This window comes from Phyllostomus discolor, chromosome 8 (genome assembly GCF_004126475.2).
Source record: "Phyllostomus discolor isolate MPI-MPIP mPhyDis1 chromosome 8, mPhyDis1.pri.v3, whole genome shotgun sequence".
NCBI classification, from domain to species: domain Eukaryota; kingdom Metazoa; phylum Chordata; class Mammalia; order Chiroptera; family Phyllostomidae; genus Phyllostomus; species Phyllostomus discolor.
In genome coordinates, this window is record NC_040910.2 from 111819627 (window position 1) to 111838433 (window position 18807).

The following is an 18807-nucleotide window of genomic DNA, read 5'->3' on the forward strand; positions in this document are numbered from 1 at the left end:
TGGGTGGAGCCAGCGTCCTCCGGCGAGACCGGCCACACTTCGGAGCCGACCCGGAGTTGGCGCCTGCGCAGCTCGGCCCGGCCCCGCTCGTTCCTCTCCCACCCCCGCCCTAGCAACTGTCGTCGCTCCCGCCCCCGCCCCCGCGGCTGCGTGCGCGCACGCGTGCGGCTGTCCGCCGCTCGGCCCCGCCCACCCCGTCACCCGTAACAACCACTGGAGCCTCGCCGCGCCCCTCCCGCTCCCGCCCCCTCCCCCGCCCACTCCCCGGAACCGGTGGCGGAGCTGCAGCCGCCGGCAGTGGGACGGCGACGGCACCGCTGAGGCTCCGCGATGAGTGCCTCCCGACGCCCCGCGTCCCGGGCCCGGCTCCACTGACAGAGGTAGGCGCGCGTCGCCGCGGCGGGCTCCCAGAGCGCCCCCGGCGCGGCCCCCCCGGCGGCGCGGGGCATCTCGCGGCCGCCTCCGCGCCCAGCCCGCCCTTCTGGCCCCCCCCCCCCCCCCGGCCCCTCGTAGTTCTCCTCGGCTCCCCTCGGGCCGGGCGCGGAGCCCCGAGCCGGCCCTCTTGCCGTCCTCGGCACGCTGCCCCTTCGCCCCTCGCCGCTCCTACTCTGCTGGGCTTCCCCTCCCCGCCCCCACCCCGCCGGTCGTCCCATCCCCGACCCCTCTTGCCGGCAGCAGGGTTTAGGGCCCGAGCCCACCCCTTGGCGCACCTCCCTGGGTCGGCTGGGGCCGGGGGCCCGCCGAGGCCGCCCCGCTGGACTCGCTGACCGATGATCCCAGGGCCCGGCCGCCCCTGGAACCCGCTCGGGATGGACTCACTGGGTCTGGCCCTTGGCTACTTTGTAAGGACCAACTGTCATGCCGTAGTATAGAGGCTGCCCCGGGCCAGGATGCCACTTGGCCGGGGTAACTCCAGATTCCCACGTAGAACGTGTCTCTGGACCAGAGCATCCGAAGCTGGGAACTGGCAGGAGTTGGGAGGCTTGTGAACTGGCAGGTTCTTCAGCGTAGCCACTTGGGGTTCTGCGGGGCAGTGGCCCCCTGAATGGATGTCACAGTGCCTTACCAGGCTTTCTGCTTTTTAACACCCCCCTCCGCTTTTTGTACCGATGCTCACCCTCCTCCTCATCGGGAGGTACCCTGAAATAATTTTCCCAGTTGAATTTTAAAAAGATTATTGAATTCCTACTGTGCGCTAACTAAATAGAGCGTGGTCCGTGCCCCCCAGGACCTGCCAGCCCCAGAGTGAAGATTAATGACTACTTCCCACCGAGCCTGGCCCTGAGTCTCACGGGTTACGGACTGGAAGTCTTTCAGTATGACCTCACCCCAGCCCTCATTCTGCAGAGGTGAAACTGAGTCCGCGCGGTCACGGGACTCGCTTGAGGTCACTCCGAGTTAATCTCCAGCAGTGTTCAGACTGTCAGTGCCGGCGTCCACCATACCCTCCTCCTCGTGCGAGGGGTGCTGAGTGGGCATGCCGGGGAAAGCGTTGCTTAAATGCAATGCTGTGGGGAGGAGTGTTCCAAGGTTCCGAAATAAAGGCTGTGTTTGGAATTGCCTTTTTTTTTTGCCTGTAGACTCTGGGCTCCTTGAGGACATTCCCTTTCTGCTTGGAGTCTCCTTTCACTCTACTCAGCGTGGAAGAACGTTCTTAATGCTTAGCCCCTGCAGGACAGGTGGGCGCTTGGGATGTATTTTTCTTTCTCCCTTTGAAATAGGAAAGTAAAGTCACAGCAGAGGACCCGGATGAAAGGGTGTTTCCAGAACCCCCCCCCCCCCCCCCCCCCGCAGGCTGGGACGGGAGTGTGACTCCCGAGACACTCGAGGGCGGGCCAGCGGGTGGCGGGTGGCGGCTGTTGGAGGCCAGGACCCCCCCTCGGGGAGCCTCTGGCCCCAGTTCCCGTGTCTGTGGGCAGGCAGGCCCCTGAACGTGCACCCTGCGCAGTTCCCAAGTGGGGTCGGCCCGTGTCCTTCCAAGCTGGCCTCTGAGGGGTGTCTCATGATTTGACATAACAATGGTATTTTTCCCCCTTTTGTCCACTTTGTTCCCCACTTTTAAATTTCTTGGTGGCCCTGCACTTAATATCTTAAAGTGCCACCATTGTTGCTTGGCTTCTGGTAGAAGTTGCTAAAGAGAAAAATCATTCAAGAACTAATTGTAGCAGTTATCAGAATAATCGGGTCCTAACACGTCACTGCTGGAAAGGGCAGAACGGTAACCCAGGGCAGCCCTCGGAGGGGCGGGCTCCAGGCCTCTCGCCCCCCAGGCCCCCCCCCCCCAGTCCCCCAGCAACTTCCTTCCTCTCACTGCCCTGCTGCCTCCCCCTGCCCCTGGCCGATTGTCTTCTCTTGATTTCCGTGGGCACGGAACCAGGGCCTGTCGAGGTTTCTGTCTGCCCTCAGACTGCCGCGTGTGATGTGTGAGCGCAGACCTAGTTTTTCCCACGCCGCGGTTATTCGTCACGTACATTTGCATTTCGCAGGTGCGACAGGATTGCCGTTAGACCCCAATCATGGTGCAGAAGTACCAGTCGCCCGTGAGGGTGTACAAACACCCCTTCGAGTTAATCATGGCCGTAAGTACCTCACTTTCAGGCTGCTCTCTCTCTGGCTTGTGTGCTTTAAGTGTTTGGATCTGACGATTTGTAAACTCACGTTTGTTTGATTGTTTGTCCCCAGTGCTCCGTTTGTACTTACTCTGATTTTTTTTATGCTGATGAACTAACTGTATGTACATTTGGTGAAATGTTTTTCAATTCAAAGTCTTTGAAAATCAACATCTGCTCGTTTGTTTTCTAAAAATACACCCCAGGGTAACGGATGCACTTGAGTTAATTCCCCCTTTGAAAACAAAGAAGTGGGATTCTGAGTAAATTCCTCTTCGTCGGGACTCGGCTGTTTTTCTGTCCGTTGAAGCAGAAAAAGGATGTGGGGAGCAGTTCCCTGTCCGGCTCCTTGGGAGGAGCGCCGTGGTCCCGGCGAGTCCCGCTCGCCGGGAAGCGTGCACTGTGGGACGGAGTTCAGCTGACGCGATTCTCCCGGCTCTGCTGGGTTGGTTCGGGCTTGCTCCTGGTATCAAATTCGTGAGTCACACCAGGCTTCCAGTAACGGGGCTCCTAAGCTCTTAATTTTCTTCGTTATTTACCTGAAGCGTCGTCTGGCTGAAAGTAAGCATTTCCCTGGACGCAAACCCGGACAAACCCACTTCCAGCCACTTGCAGATTCCTCCAGGGCGTGCCTTCCCTTCTCGTCTCCCCCGGGTGCCCCTGAGGTGTCACACACACACACACACACACACACACACACGCAGGAAACCCTGCGGTCGTGGACGTGCCCCCTGGTGAAAACGTCAGGTTGACCCAGGCTCCAGAACCACGGCGGACCAGCCCAGCGGTGCGGCGCGTTCCGCTCGGCCGCGCTCGCCGCCTCCTCCCTCCCCGCCTCCTCCCTCCCCCGCTCTTGACTTTGAACCCCGAGGACGAATGTTATCTGTCCCTGTGCTGTATATAAATGGAAACTCGGGTGTTTGTGCATCTGGCTTCTGCTCTGCAGCGCTGGTGAGATTTACCCCAATGAACCTCGTTTTGAAAATCAAAACAGAAACTCCAGCCTTCTCGAGGGAAGAAGGTGGAGGTAGGGGATCCGTCCGTGACCTCAGAAAGTTCCCGAGCGCCTGTCTCCGTGAGGGGTGAGCCTCTTGTCCTCTGTGGGGCGGTGGCTTCTGCCTCTGCACTCCCCTTCAACACCAAACTGTCCAGGTTTTGTGGCAGCGACCTGCTGAGCACCTTGCCCCCCCCCCCCTCACCCGTTCCGTGTGCCGGCCTGGCGCTGGGCTGTGCGGAGCCGAGGCCCTCTCCGGGGAGCCGGAGGAGGAGCGTGCATTGTTCGTGGGAGCGGTGCCGCGCCGCACAGGACTCCAGGAACGTGAGCTGGCGCGGGCTGCGCTCTGACACCCGGCCTTGGAGGGTGGCCCTGCCGGGGGCCTCAGCAGCCGCCGTCCCTGGCACGTCCCCTTCCTACCTCCACGGCCGCCGGAGCCTCTCTCCCCACCCCCAGCCGGCCGCCCTGCTCGTGTTCCCTCCCCCGGGTGTCAGCCCACGTGCTGGCTGGGCTGGCCAAGCCCTCTGGCCCCAGTTCAACTTGGTGGCATTTCGTGTTGCATTCTTTCAGTTTCTGAACGGCCGGTTCTTAGGTTTCCCAGCTCTCATTCTGGAGAGAGACAATGTGGTCATCTCAGCCCTGGACCTAGGCTCCAGGTGACCGGCCAGTCTGTGAATGACTACCTGGTAGTGGAGGCAGAAGGGCAGGGAGCGTGAGGCGGGGTGGGGGTCGGGGGAGGGTGCCATGACTCGTGCGATTTGTTTTCCGAAACCTTCACTGCAGAGCTCAAGGCTCGGTGAGGGGTCGTGTGAGACGGGGGTTTGGGCGGCCTCCCCTGCGAACCCGGATCTAGTGCGGGGTGTTTGTGTTTGGGGTGTCTGCTTCCGACTTCCTTGTTTCTCTTACATGTCTAGTTTCGAAACGGTGACATCCGCCCTGCCTCACGCATGGGTTTACAGAAGAATTGGACGGGCAGAACCACTTCCCCAATTTTTAAAAATTAACTCGGTGGTAACTGCTTTTGTTTTAAGGCAGTCGCCGTTTCTTTTGAAGTTGTCAGGAAGCGCGTGTAATCTGAACGTGAAGTGCGTTGCCTTTTCCCCCAGAGTGAGAAAGAGATTGCAGCGTTGAGTGCCCAGTGATGTTTGTGTGGCGTCATTTCCCCCTTTTCTGGCGGCGGTTGGGCGACACAGAGTCGTCGGCGCTGCGCCTGGCTTGCCCTGTCCTGTCCTCGTTGCGCAAAGACAGCTGTGCGGACTCCGAGAGCGCTCTCTTCGGCTTGTCCGGCGCGAGGGAGGCGAGGCGGTGGGGGTGAGAGCGGGGCTGCACGGAGCCCCAGCTGGGCCTTGGCGAGACCCCGGCAGCCGTTGTGGCACGTGGCCGTGACCACGCGAGTTTGGCTGGTGGGCTCGGTCAGCCCGTCCACGCCCCAGTTGACAGGCGCCGCCGCTCGCCCGCGCTTTCCTTCCTTGCCTGACGCCTTGAGCTCCGTCTCCTCTGTTCTCTGGCTTTGCCCTCCCGCTCCGACCCGACTCCCTGCGTCAGTTCAGCTACGAGACGCTTCCTTCCCTCCCCTTCTGGAAGCGCGTCCTCGGCCCGGCCCTCAGGTTTCAGGGGGAGGTGTGAGCGCGCCGTACATGTTTTCGGTAATTGAGGTGTTGTTACATCTTCCAGCAGCCTAAGGGGCAACAGGATTTATTTTTACCCAGATGAAGCAGCAGCCGCATTCGGGGAGCTGACTTGAAGCGGAGTTTTATTCAAGTACAGGGGTGGGGGGTATGATCCAGTTCCACTGGTACAGTAAGGGTTCCGGTCAGCTTTTACTTGTGGGGGCTTAGTACTCTTCTCGCTCGCAGAGGTTTTAACGCCGTGGCGTGAGTCCTGTGGCATTTAATAAAAGCTGGGGTGTAATTAGCGTGGAAACGGATGATCACATGTGGTGTGCTTTCGTTGCACACCAGTCTGTACGGAACCAGCGGTGCTCCAGCAGGCAGTAGTTCGAGGAGAAGTAACACAGGGTCTGATGCGGCTCCTTGCCCCTTTGATGTACCCGTTTTCGTAAAGCAGGCAAATAGAAAAACAATAACAAACAGCCAAACCTTGCCTTATGGAGAATCTCAAGCGCGCATAGACAGAGAGGACGGCACGGTGGGTGAACGCTGGAGGGCCCGCCATCCGGCGCCGCTGGTGCCGGCGTTGGCCCGTCTGTGCCATCCTCTCCCCACTTTGCCCGTGTGTGTAGAGGAGGTGTCAGACACGTTAGTTCACCGATGAAGACGTCAGCATGTGTCTCGAACCAGTAAGGACTTTTTTTTAAAGATTTTATTTATTTTTAGAGAGAGGGGAAAGGAGGGAGAAAGAGAGGGAGAGAAACATCAATGTGTGGTTGCCTCTCAAGTGCCCCCTACTGGGGACCTGGCCTGCAACCCAGGTGTGTGCCCTGACTGGGAATCGAACCGGTGACCCTTTGGTTCGCAGGGCGGCGCTCAGTCCACTGAGCCGCACCTGCCGGGGCTGACCAGGAAGGACTCCTTTACTCGTAACCACTGCAGCCTTCCCACCCTCAAGAGAAGTACTAACAACTTCTTGATGGCACTCTGAGGGGCTCCGTGCATTTTTGTTAGTCGTTTGGGTCCTGTTTCGAACACTGCCACTGCGTGTCGCTCGGTTATGATGTTTCTGGGTCTCCTAACCTCTCACATTCTGTCTCCCTTTCGTTTCCTCCCATGCCTTTGCTTTGTTAGAGGAACTGGGTCATTTGTCCTGTTCGGTTACCTTGACCTTGTGCTGGTTTAATTGTCCTTCACAGCAGAGCAGCACGGGAGCAGGCGCGGGCTCGGGGCAGTTGCGCTGCGTCTGCGGAGGTCTCCCTAAGCGCCGGCGCCCTGGCGACGGGAGCGAGTGGTTAGAGCCCGCCGCTCCCCGCGCGTCCCTGTGGTTGTGCTGCGCAGTTCTGAGTTGCAAATAAGGTGCAAAATCTTTTCCCCAGATTAAACTGGGTCTTTCATTTATAGTTACTTTTCAGTCCACTGCATCAGTCTTAATATTTTGTACACAGAGCAGTTAGAAGGAGTTAATTTGCTGGCAGGTCTGATTGGGAGGGCGCCTGGGTCGCACAGGTGCGCCCCGCACAGCCTGCCCATGCTTGCGGAGGTCAGGCCTCGCGGGTGAGCTGGGGCCATAGAGCTGGGGCTGGCGAGCTGGGGCGGGTGAGCTGGGGCCGGCAGTGGTCCTCAGCGGCCAGCTGGGTGGGGCAGGCAGTCCTCTGTCCAAGCTTCTCTGTCAGTCAGAGCCCCACGTGGGGATTGTGTGCTGGTCGGGGAGCCCCCCCACAGAAGTTTACTGGAGAGAGGGGTTGGGTTGGCCGCTGTTATAATTGGTCCTTTTTTCTTGATTTTTAGCTGAAGGAGTGAAACAGTGTTGTGTGTTTGTAGTGGAATAATTTTACACCTTGTGACAGAATGCATATGATGTGTTACAGTTCTCCTGGGAGCTGCTCTTTGGTGTTCAGGGTACCAGCCTTTTTCGTTTCTGGGAAAGTCCTTAAGAGTGTCCTGTTGCTCTCGGAAAGATAGCTGCTCTGGGTGTCTTGATGCGCACCGAGTCCCCCTGCGCCCAGCAGTCGGCCCTCTGCGCGTCCCCGACCTCCCGGGGCTTTTTCACGGAGTGTCCACAGCGCTGCTGCCGATAAGCGTCCCGTTTGTGGGTGTCGTGCGTGTCTGACTGGATGGCTGCACGGCCCCCCTTCCTCCCCGGCCTCCGGCCTCCCCTGTGATCCCTCTCGCTTTTCTTCTCTGCCCGCCTGCCTCCTGGCCTCCCTGGGTGCAGACGGGCTCTTCCTCTGACGGCAACTTGTTTTGCCGTCTGGGGACCTCCACTTGTCTGTCTGTCTCGTGATCTCTGGCCCCAGTGGGCGTTCCGATCGGCAGTCCATGCCGTTTTAGAGGTACCAGCTCTCTCACTGACGCCCCTTCCTGGGCCGTCCCCCTTGAACCTGCGGCCTCAGCCGTCACTTCAGACACCGAAGACCGCAGAGCCTTGTCCTCAGCCGGGGCTGCTGGGATGGGGGCGCTTCCCGACTCCTGCTGGGACCTCTCCGTCTGACTGTCCTGACTGTTTGGGCAGACTCAGCACGTGGTCCGCAGCTCTGCGCTCGGCACGAAGCAGCCCGCACACCGCCACTGAGATGCCGCTCGGACGCTCCACCCTCTGCTCTGAGCTGCCACCCCTGACGGGCGCTGCCGCCACGCGCCCTGGGCTCCGACCAGAAACCTGGCTTCCCTGGCCGCCTGCCCTCCTGACCCTTGGCCTCAGCAGTGGGCAGGCCTCACCGGTCAAGGGTGTCTCCTGAACTGCTCCCGAACCTGCCCTTGTGACCCTGTTGCCCTCTCAGACGACCCCTCAACCGCTCGCGTCCCTGCAGTAGCGTCTGTCCTGGGAGTCGCAACCCCCAGCCCCGTCTCACCCACCCACCCACCCCCTCCAGGGGCTGCTGCCGAGTCTCGGAGTGTGAATCCGAACTCGCCAGTTGTGAGTGTAAGAGTCTTGAGTGGCTGCACCTGGCTTCCGGGTGAAGTTCAGATCCTTGAGCTCAGTCCTGGGTCCCAGCGCCGTCCCCCATCTGCACCCCCCCTCTGTTGCTGCATGGGCACAAGTGGGGCCCCCACCTGTTCCGCCCCTGGTCGTCTGGGATTGCGTGCAGCTTCCCGAGTTTGCCAGGATGTGCCGTGGCCCCCGGCCTGTGCACCTGCCTGCCAGGCGCCATCCCCGCTCTCTCACCTGCCCGGCTCCGACTGCTCAGATGACCCGGGCAGAGTCTGCTGCCCTGGTTAGAGTCCCCTCGCTCTGCTCGCCGGCTCACCGTCCCCTCTCTCTCTGGTCACTTTGCCTCGCCCTGGTTGCTGGGCTTGCTGACCCCTCCGGGCAGGTGTCTCAAGGGTGAGCATCAAACCACCGTGCTTTCTCTCCTGAGCATTTAGGAAGCCCTCAGGGGTAGTTCTGTCTGCAGGAGACGTGAGCCCTGTGGTGTCTGCGTGTGTTTGCCGTGTCATTTCTGCTTTGGGATGAAAACTTGGACAGAAGGTCATGTTGGAGGTGTTTGCCGATGATTAAACCAGGTTGGAAGGAGTCGGATGCAGATTATGTTTCACGAGTGAAACAAAGTTGATGTTCAGTGAGCCAAAGCGTATGCCGGCTGCAGTCGACTGAGAAACACGTCCGGGTCTACGTGCCGCTGGGCGTTCCGTGCTCTGAGTGGCCCTGCCCCCGTGGTGGCGGACACCTGGGGTTTGAAGATTCCGTGTTTCTGGTTCTCCTGCAGCACGTAAAACTCACCAAAGTGGTTTCCACTGATAGAACAGTATTCTGTTTTTCTTTTTGACGTCTCTATAGGTTCAAACCTGAGAAGCTGGGTATCATGTGACTTTTTTTTTTCTTAACAGATAAGTTATTCTGCCTAACATTGGGTACTCCTAATTATAAAGTATGAATTTTTTCTTCTTCCTAGTTTAATGCCTGTATATATTTTAAAAACCAAGTCCAGAACTAAAATCTACAAAGTACATATTTTACGGAGTAAATTGATTTAGGAGATCATTTGTTGTATTGCAGCATTTATGCTATTAATATTTGGAAAGCTCTCCCTCAAACACCTATTATCTTTACTTTGCATTTCTTCACATGAAGTTAAGAAATCAGAATTTGTGGGGGCGGGTCCGGCAGTCTGTGGTAATTTAAAGTTTTTGGGAGGAGTCGATTCCCTGACAGTCTGTGTAATAGAGACTCGGTTACGTTGTGCTTCTGCTTGGAGGGCTGACCGTCTGCTGAAGACTGTCTGTTTCACGTGCGGCTCCAGGCTGCGGCGGCTCCTGAGATGACCAGTGGTGCCAGGGTTGTGTTTCCACGCGTGTGTGTCCTCGCACGTGTCTTAATTACGTGTAGGACTTCAGTTCCTGATTTTCAGGTGGAGGAGATTCATACTCTAGTTCGTTTTGTTGTGGTAACATACACGTAACAGAAAGAGGCCATTGTCACCATTTTCAGGTGCACAAGTCGGTGTTGGTAAACACGTTCTCTTTGTGCCGCTGTCACCGCCGCCACCGCCGTCACCTCCAGAATGTTTCCGTCTTCCCAGCCTGACACCGTCCCCACGGAACTGCCCCACACCGTCCCACCCCAGCCCTGGGCAGACGCCTCCCCCTTTCTGTTTTCTGTCCAAGTGTGATCAGGACCGTTGCTCACATAAGTGGGCTCACACAGCGTGTGTCCGTCGGGGCTTCCTTACTTCACTTAGCCCGTCTGCACTGCTCGTGCCGCCGCCTGCGGCAGAGTTTCTTCTTTCGAAGGCCGAACGAATGCTCACGTGTGCACCACGTCTTGTTCACCCGCTGGGGCTGCCTGCGCCTGTGGCCCGTCGTGCTCCCTGCACTTCTTACACAGCTGGGGCACAGGCGGCAGGCTCACGGCCCGCGGGCCGAATGCGGCCACCGCCCTGTGTCTGCCCAGCGGCCGCGCCCAGCTCCGTGCCCCCGGTTAAGGAGCAGTTACTTGTACACAGTCCTGAAGTTACCCTCGGCCCTATGACAGCAGCCGCGAGGCTGGTGTGGCCCCCGGTGAAAGTGAGTTTGACGCCCCTCATCTAGTGTTTCATGCCAACCAAAAATCATTGCTCATCTCTTTAGGTTTATTTTTTTGTCTTTTGTACTCAATGGATTCCAGATGCAAAACACAAGTTCCTTGAGGAATTCAGCCACTGTGTTTTATCCCACCTGGTCAAAATGTGTCTCTAATCGCATCTCGTCGTTGCCATTGCTGCGGGTTTTTAACAGGGAACTAACGGCATCTAAGAGCGGGTGGAGAGTGAGCAAGGAGGTGGCCCCTGGGGTCAGAGTGCGGCGGGCCCCTGCCCCGGGGGAGGGGGAGTGGCGGAGGACACCGAGAGTGGGATGCCGTCAGGCCTGTGGGGGGCAGCTGGTGTGAGAGGCGCCCCATCAGCAGCGCAGGACAGATATTTCCCTGGGGGACTAAACCCGCCCCCACTGCCAGCCCACTGGCGACGGAGTTTTTATTCTGCTCCACGAAGCCAGATAATATTTCCGTAGCCCATTACATTCTTTTTGTGGGCAGACACATGGCGTCTTGAAACGCTGACAGCTGCAGCTCGCTGGAACAGCACTTGCTCCCCTGAGGCCCGGGAGCGTGTTCTCTGTGCTCGGGAGAGCGAGGCAGCTCTCGCCCGGACCCACTGCGTGTGACGGGAACCCGCAGGACTGCTGTGTGTGTTGTCACGTGGAGCTTGCTCTCGATCAGACAAAAATCTCTGGGTCAGGATCGGTTGTGGAAAATCACCGTGTGTTGGAGATCCCATTCGGCCAAGTGATTGTTTTAAACACAAAATGAAGCACATGAGGAACTAAGAAAAGAGGGACTTTTCCTAATATTTGCCTGGGGCTTTAAGACACTGGCCCGGGAAACATTTGACCTCCAAGGCTTATTTGAAAGAAATAAGATATCTTCAGGATCAAGATCTCCTTAGAGATGGGCAGGCCTCTCGTGTTTCTGACCAGTGCCCTGTAATTCTCGGACGGGGCGCAGGTAATGCTTTATTTTCACGACCCGAAGCACACAGGACACGCGGAGACCGCCCGGACGCCTGCCGCTGACAGCGAGGGCTCTCAGTCTGCGGCTTGCTCTATGTTTATTTTGGGGGCACCAAAGGACGCTATTTTAATGGTTGAAAGCAAATACAAAGAAAGTAGAGGCAAAGTTAATATGCAAATGGTGTGTGTAGGCGAAGTTACTCGGCACACCCTGAGCCGTAGGAGTTGAGATTGAAAGAGAGAGAAGCGGTGGGCGGGGAGAATCACCAGGGCGCCCCCCCCCCAACTCCGTGGGGCGTGTGGGGAGGGGGAGGGGGAGGGGCGGGGGAAGGGCTGGCAGCTGAGCCAGCCAGTCAGTCCCCTGTCCCTGGGGATGGAGGATTCATCCCCAGCAGTTGTGCCCCGGCCGTTGAGTGACTGCTGTTAGATTGGGTTTGCCACTGTGTGTCTTTACCTAGCAGTTGGCACATATTTAAGTAGCGCTGTATCAGAAACGAGCGGCCAACACCGAAGGTCCAAGAGAACCTTCTCTGGGGAAGGGCTTTGTGCGCCCTCGGTCCTGCAAGCTGTTCCTCCGAGTCGGAGGTTTTGCTGCGCTCTGATTAGCCCACATCAGCCCGGCCCTTAGCTCGGGTTTTGTTTGAAACCCAACCCGGGCGGGGAGGAGAGGGCTGAAGGTTCTTGAGTTACTCTCCCTGTGCCGCGCCGGAATGGCTGGCGGCTGGCTGAGCCGTTTCAGTGCGCAGCCCTCCTCCCGGTGAATGAGCCGTGTCGGCCTTCTCCCTCCTCCAGCGGAGTTGTGATGGGGAGGCCGGGAAGGAGACGGGGAAGTCCGCCTTCAGCCGCCGCTGGGTCGGTGCAGAGGAAGGCGGAGGCTGCGCTTTGTCTCCCTGCAGGGGGGAGGTCTCTGGGATTCTCCCCTGTGGGCCGCCGTCCGCGGGTCCCGCTGGGGCGCCGCCGCCTGTGAAACGTCTCAGCAGCACAGAGAGGCCTGAGGGTGGCGAGCTAAAGTTTAAGGAGCGCTCTGTGCCCGGGTCTCGTTTGCTGCTCGCACTGACCTTGTGGGGAGGCCCTCCTCCCGCCGGCTTTGCTGGGGCGCAGCCCACACGCGGCCTCATGTTGGTTTAAGGAGGACAGCGCAGTGGTTTGACACGTGTGCAGACCGTGAAATGACCGCCACAGATTTAGTTAACGTCTGTCACCTCAGGCATGTTCACATTTTTTTCTTGTGATGCTGACCTTGAATGCTGATCTCTCTCCGTCACTTTCAAGTCTACAGTCCAGTGCTGTCCCCTGTAGCCCCCTGGTGCCCCTCACATCCCCGGGACCCACTGGTAACCGGGAGCTTGCACCTTTCGTAGGCCCTGGCCTCACCTGCTTCCCAGAGGAGGAAACAGGTTTCAGGTGCTAGCACCGCGGCTGTCCCTGGCCTGGCCGCCTCCCCCCGCAGCTCTGAGCCACCCACTCCGGCCTGCCCGCGTCGCCCCAGGCCGTGGCAGCACTCTGACCTCGGCTGGCTGTCCGGGTTCTGTGCACAGGGCCCCTTTGCTGTCTTGCTCCCTTTCCCTTCCCCCAGGCGCGCTCCCTCTGATCTGCCTGTGGCAGGTTCCCTGCTGGGGAGTCCGGCTCCTTCCCCAGCACTTCGTTTTTGGTGGCTCACAGAAGGCCTGGCCTGTGTCTCGGTCCTAAAGGGACTGTGCTCCAGGAGTGGGGTGGGGGGGGCGCTGCTGAATGCCCACACCGGGAGGTGGGGTGGAGGAGGGAGGGGGTGGGAAGTGGACAGGAGCTCTGAGCTGGCACTTGTCCTGTGAATGCGGGTGCTGGCGCGGTGCTGTATCTGGTGGACCAGATGGCCCCAGGAGGCCCCGGTCTTCGGACAGCAGCCGGCCCTGACCGTGGGAACAGCGGGCTCCTATGTGCGTCCATTCAGGCCAGGCTGGGAGCCGAGCGACTAGTTTCCTATGTGAGTTCTTCCCCTTCCGAGTATATTGTGTTTCTTCCTGCTGTGGAAAATGTTAATGCCATCAGCAGGGAGCCTGCTGGACGCCCTGTAACCGAAACCTCTGTGGAGGACACCTTGTGCCCTGCCCTCCTGCCCTCCGGCCCCCCCCCCCCTCCCGTGGGTGCTGTGAAAGTCACTCCCCAGCCTGGTCCTGTTTGTCTTCAGGGCCGAGTTGTCCGCTCCTGGCACCGAGCACTTAGCTGATCAGTGAGTTACGTAATTAACTGAATTCATGTATTTCTTTGTTTCCTTCACATGTCAAAGGGAAAGTTGAACTCTTAATGCCTAAATTCATACCTCTTTTCTTTTCCTTTTAAAAGGAGAGAGACCTAAATGACATTTACAACTAGTTCCTTTTTTAAAAAAAACTTTTAGTTGGCTAATAATAAACAAAATAATTGGGTTCCAACAAAGCCTCATGACATTTACATAGTGTGTTTTTTGGGCCATGGGGATAATTATCATTTTAGTTTGGTGAACACATGGATTTTTTTTTTTGGTGCATTTTCAAAGTGTAGTGGAAAAGGTAAATATGAAATGGAAAGTTTTAGTTTTAAAGGTGTTCGCGCTCGGAAGGGTCCCTTTCTGGTTTGTGCACAGCCAGGTCGGGTCCGGGACTGTCGGGCGGCGGTGCCTTTACCTGCGGCTTGTCCCGCTTTCCCTCTGTGAGAAGTTCACGTGCGGCCTGGGACAGCGGCCGTGCTCAGCCTCGACGTTTCCCTTCTTCGTCTTCCGCAATTCCGTGCTCGAGGCAACTGGGGCCCAATGAGACTAAGTAACCCGCGCAGGCTGCGTGTCCCACGGTGGCGGTGGGACCCGCAGCCGGGTCTTCGCCCCCGGGCCTGAACTCCCGGACACAGAGCGCCTGCGCCTGGAGCGGAGCGCAAAGCGTGCGGGGCTTCGGCCCCGCCCACAGGCTCCTCTCGGCCTCTGCGTCCGTGTTGCGTAGGGCGTAGCGTGGTCACACCCAGGAGACGTGTTCGTCTTTGCGGAACTTGCTGTGCTGCGCACGAGGTAGACTCGCAGTGCGCAGGCGCTGGGTACGGGGTGGGGGTGGGGGTGGGGGCGTGGTCTGCCTCTGCCTTGGCTCTCCCTGCGATTCTCGCTGGCGCCCCGGTGTTAGACTCCGGGGGCTCGGCTCCCGCTCACCGTGCCTGTCGTGGGGAGGGCGTGACGGTTGGATACGTGATGTCTGGAACTCCTCTAGGTTCATCTTGAAGGAGATGTGTCCTTTTGTTTTCTCGTCGCGCGTGCAGTGAAGAGGTTTTCACCTCTTCATGGGGCAGTTGAAGGGTTACAGAAACCCGAGCAGGTCGTACGGAGAGTTCCCGTACACCCCTTTACAGTTCCCCTGTTGGTAACGTTTCGTGCGGTCTGTGTCCAGTTGGTGGGCCGGTACTGACACGTCAGGGTTAAGTCCGTCCGTGGTCGCGCTGGGGTTCACGCTGTGCGCTCGGCCTGTGCGTTGGCACCGGTGTGTAAGTCACGTGTCCACCGTCGGCCCGTCGCGCTGGGCAGTTTCCCCGCCCGCAAGTCCTGTGCTCCGCCCCCGCGCCCCTCCTCCGGGCCAGCCCGGCGGCCACTGCTCCCGTCATTCTCCCCGCGGGCTTCCCTGTTCCAGAACGTGTGACTGGGACTGCACGGTGTAAGCAAGCTCTTCGCACAGGCTGCTTTCATTAAACAGAGAGCATTTCAGTTTCCTCCATGTCTCCTCTGTGGCCTGAGAGCTCCTTTTCCCTTCTTGGTGAATAATATGCACCAGTGGGGAGGCGCTGTTCTCCTCACTCTGTGAGCCGCTTTTCTCCGCCCCTCCCCTCTCCTCTTGGGGTGACGGGCTGCTGCCCGGTCTGCGTCTGCAAGGAGGCGGGCGCCCGTGGGCCCCGCTGTGTGGCGGAGAGTGGTCAGGTGCGAGGGCGTTGGCTGACAGCCCGTAGGCTTTGTGGTTCTTTCCGTTCCAGCCGAGGGTTTCTGTTCTTCGCAGTTTCGACTGGCTGGCGTCAGTGTAACTCTGGAATCCTTGCGAGGAAGTAACTCAGTGGAACCTGCCATAGCTGGCGTGGTAGATCAGGTGTGGGCGGACCGCGACCTGCCGCCTGTGTCGGGCGCGGGCGGAGCGTGCTGTCACATGGTAGTGGCTGGGACTGTTTGGGAGGGCGGCGGGACTTGGTGGCACATGAAGGTCCGTGAGGAGCAGCTCCCGTGTCCGTGGGCCCCGCGCAGCCCTGGGAAGGCGGGGGCTGAGTGCTGGCAGCCGGCCGCCCGCCCGAGGTGCTGGGAGTGCGCCCCGCCCGCCTCCCCCCCCAGAGAAGGGCGCCCGCCTCTCAGACTGCCAGGGGCCCTGGTGCGGGAGCTGGGAGCTCAGAGCTCACTGCAGCGCTGGGCCCTTTGTGTCGAGTGGGGTTTGGTGGTAGAGGGTGAGCAGCAGGATGGAAAACGGTTTGTTTAGATGTTGAATTGCCTGCATCTGCAGGCCAAAGGATTTCTGAATTAGGGGGTGAAATTTAAAGCACGTGTGAACACAGTTCCCAAACTGTTCTGAGGCACCCCAGAGCACCAGAGAGCTGCAGGGCATTTTCAATTGTTGAGGAAACAGTGACACTCGGCATTTCTCGGATACCGCGTGAACCGGCGGTTCGGGGTGGTTCGCCACGTCACAGTGGGACCACACTGTGTGTTGTTTGCTGGAGTCCGGCCTTATGCGGCTGGCTTGCGGGGGCTGCTGCGCAGGCCCCACATGAGGATCAGGGGGCCCCAGGGACCAAGAGGAGCAGCGCCCCACCTGGCTCCCAGGCCAGATCCTGCCCGAGCGGGGTGCCCAGCCTCATGAGGAGTAACTCAAAGTTCCCCCTCAACTTCAGGGGTGTTGCTTTTTCACGTGGTTGCTAAGTTATCGGGACACAAAGATGTCCTAAGTTGTTTGGACCTTAACTCAGTAAGTTCTATTTCTCTGGCCTCGGCACACCCCGAAAAAATTGTAGGGGGCTTGACATTCGGAAGCCCGTGACGTGGAGCCCCACGTGACAGTGCCCGGGGACACGTGTTCTCCCGAACCTTCCAAAGGGTCACCAGTGACTGCCTTCAAGGCTTGAGCAACGCGAGCACAGAGCCCTCGGGCGCGTCTGTGGCGTCGCTCCGAGGCCCGTCGGGAACGTGACGCAGCGGGACCGAGGGCCTGGTTTCTGGTCGGGGCGAAGGGCCGAGCGTGCCGCCGCCCAGGCGTGCCGCTCCACACCGCGTTGTGTTCGGAGCTCGCTGCCTTCACCAGTCCGTGACATCGTGCCGACAAGTTTCCGGGGGCTTCTGCCTGGAGATGCTTGTTTCCTTCGGGATGAAACGCTCAGGAGGGCCGGGCAGGTCGGGGCTCCGGCCGAGCGTGGTTGGCTGAGCGGGACGGAAGGAACTAGCCGCGTCTGTCGTTAACCGGAAGAGACTCCCCCGAAGCCACCCCTGTTGTGCACCGCGTCTGCCGTGGGTCCGACCGGAGTCCTGCTTCAGCCCGTGAGCGCGCCCGTCGTTCGTGGCTTTGGGTGACGTTCTCCGCGATGCGTGACTCGGCTTTCCTGTGTGACTGGTCCTTCTGTCAGAGGTCCAGGTGCTTTAAAGCCATGCCACTCTTCGCCGAATGTTGTGAAATCTTGGTATACGGCCACTTCTCTTCTAAGAATCAGGACAGTTTGTGAGCAGGACACGTGACCGCCACACGTGCAGTGTGGAACCACAGCCCCAAGGTCCCTGCCCTCTGGGAGCAGAGTGCAGCGCGGGGCACCGTCACATCAGACCGCATGGGGACATCGCCGTTCTTTGCCAGATGACTGCCCGCTGCCCCTTTGTCCGTTCCTCGCCGGCCTCTTTAAGCACTTACTTCTAGGACCCGAGGGGCAGGGACGCTTGTGGTCGAACGTCTGAAAGCGGCAGAACAATTGTTGAGTAGCAGTTCGTGCAGCTCTCCAAGAGGAGGCCGCTGTCACCAGCTCGGGCACAGAGCGCTCCCGTCCCCCCGGCCCCCCACGTGGATCTGCGGGAGTGGCCCCCTGCGGGGTCGCGTCAGGCATCTGTTGGGCATCGCGAACCTGAATCATGCTGCTTATTTATCTACTTTCGTTTTATTTATTGAGTTTAGAGAGAGAGGAAGGGGGAGAGAGAGAGAAACACTACTTTGTCATTCCACTTGTTCATGTACTCATTGGTGGCTTCTTGCCTGTACCCCACCTGGGGGTTGAACCCTCAACCCTGGCGTATTGGGACAAGGCTCCAGCCAACCAAGCCAGCCAGCCCGGGCTGACCTGAATTATTTTAAAAGGTTAGAAAAAAACCCCTGCTACTGTGTGGTGTTTGGATCACTATTTAAAATAGTGTAGGGCGAATAAATCAGATTAGTGATCTCTCTGTGGCGTTACAACTTTTTACACGTGAAGCCTTGTAATTTTGCTGGTAGTTTTCGCCAGGTTCTGTAGACCGTTGCCTGCTGACAGTCACCTGAAGGTCAGCTTGGGACAGGTGTGAGGGTGGAGCCCGCACAGCCAGAGGGCAGCGTGCACAGGTGGGCGTGGGGCGGCTGACCTTTCCCCGCCGTGGGCCCAGCACTCGCTGGCACGGGCGCCCTGAGCCCGGGGCCTTTCCTGCGGGGACACGGAGGATCGGAGGAGGGATCCGGGGCTCCGTCTGTCCTTCAACAGGGACGTTTCACGCTCAGAGCGCAGGGGCATGGGCCCGTGGGAGGGAGAACCTGTGACAGGCCGACGCCAGGCTGCCCACCTTGCTGGCCAGTGTCTGCCCTCCGCTCCGTGGTGCAGACTGACGTGCATGGAAACGGCTTCTTCGTGGAAGGAAACGTGGCTGGTGTGGGACGCTGCGTGGGAGAGAGCTGGAGTGGGTGTCGGGACAGAGGGGCGGTGAGAATGCCTGAGCGATTTGGGGTTGCAGGCGCTGGGTCCGTGGTACTCGAGCAGCACCGTTCCCGCCTGCGCCCCCTGCTGACTGTGCCGTCGGTGGCCTTCGGGCTCCCACCATGGGGACAGGGTCCTGGGCGAGGAGCCACGGGGACGGCCCTGGGGCGGGGACCACCCAGCACAGTGTTCGAATGGAGTAGCGCAGGCTTGTACCCCGACACCTGTCTAACCTCATTAACCGGTGCCGCCCCAGTAACTGCGATAAAGAATACAGTGTGCAGAAAGGAGAAGAAACCAAGCCCTTACGGGGTCGCTGTGACGTCTGTCACGGTTCCCCTAGGTAACCTCTCCGCAGGCCTTAGAGCGCCACCGGCGGATGTCACAGTCTCTGCGGGCCAGACCTTACCTGCGGGGGGAAAGGCGAGTGCCGTCAGGACCGTCGCAGGTGAAGTGCAGGGTTAGACTTCACCTGTGTTTGACCTCAGAGGGCGAGGGCTCTGGGTCGCATCCCGTCTGTTTCGTGGCTGCTGCTCAGCGTCGGTGTTCTGTTTTCTCGTTTGCTCCCACCCGGGGGGCACCCAGCGGTGGCTCTGACGTGGCCGGCTGGTGTAGCTGGAGGTGGGGCGGGGGGCAGGGGGCGGCGGCCGAGGCCTCCCGGAGTGACCGCAGCTGCCACTCACCGCTGGCAGCGGGCTCCTAGGCCTGTCCGGCTGGG

At 59.3% G+C, this 18807-nt stretch overlaps 1 protein-coding gene across 2 annotated transcripts in view; it reads left to right on the plus strand.

The window, feature by feature from the left end:
- Positions 1–240: 240 nt before the first annotated feature.
- The window catches only part of SEC14L1 (SEC14 like lipid binding 1), a 40923-nt gene continuing 22356 nt past the window's right edge, over positions 241–18807 (plus strand). For both annotated transcript variants that reach the window (XM_028519870.2, XM_036034195.1), the window contains exons 1-3: positions 241–380; positions 1581–1679; positions 2487–2579. In XM_028519870.2, coding sequence (XP_028375671.2) covers positions 2517–2579 — 63 coding nt within the window. In that variant the 5' untranslated portion in view covers positions 241–380; positions 1581–1679; positions 2487–2516. The remainder of the gene's footprint in view (positions 381–1580; positions 1680–2486; positions 2580–18807) is intronic.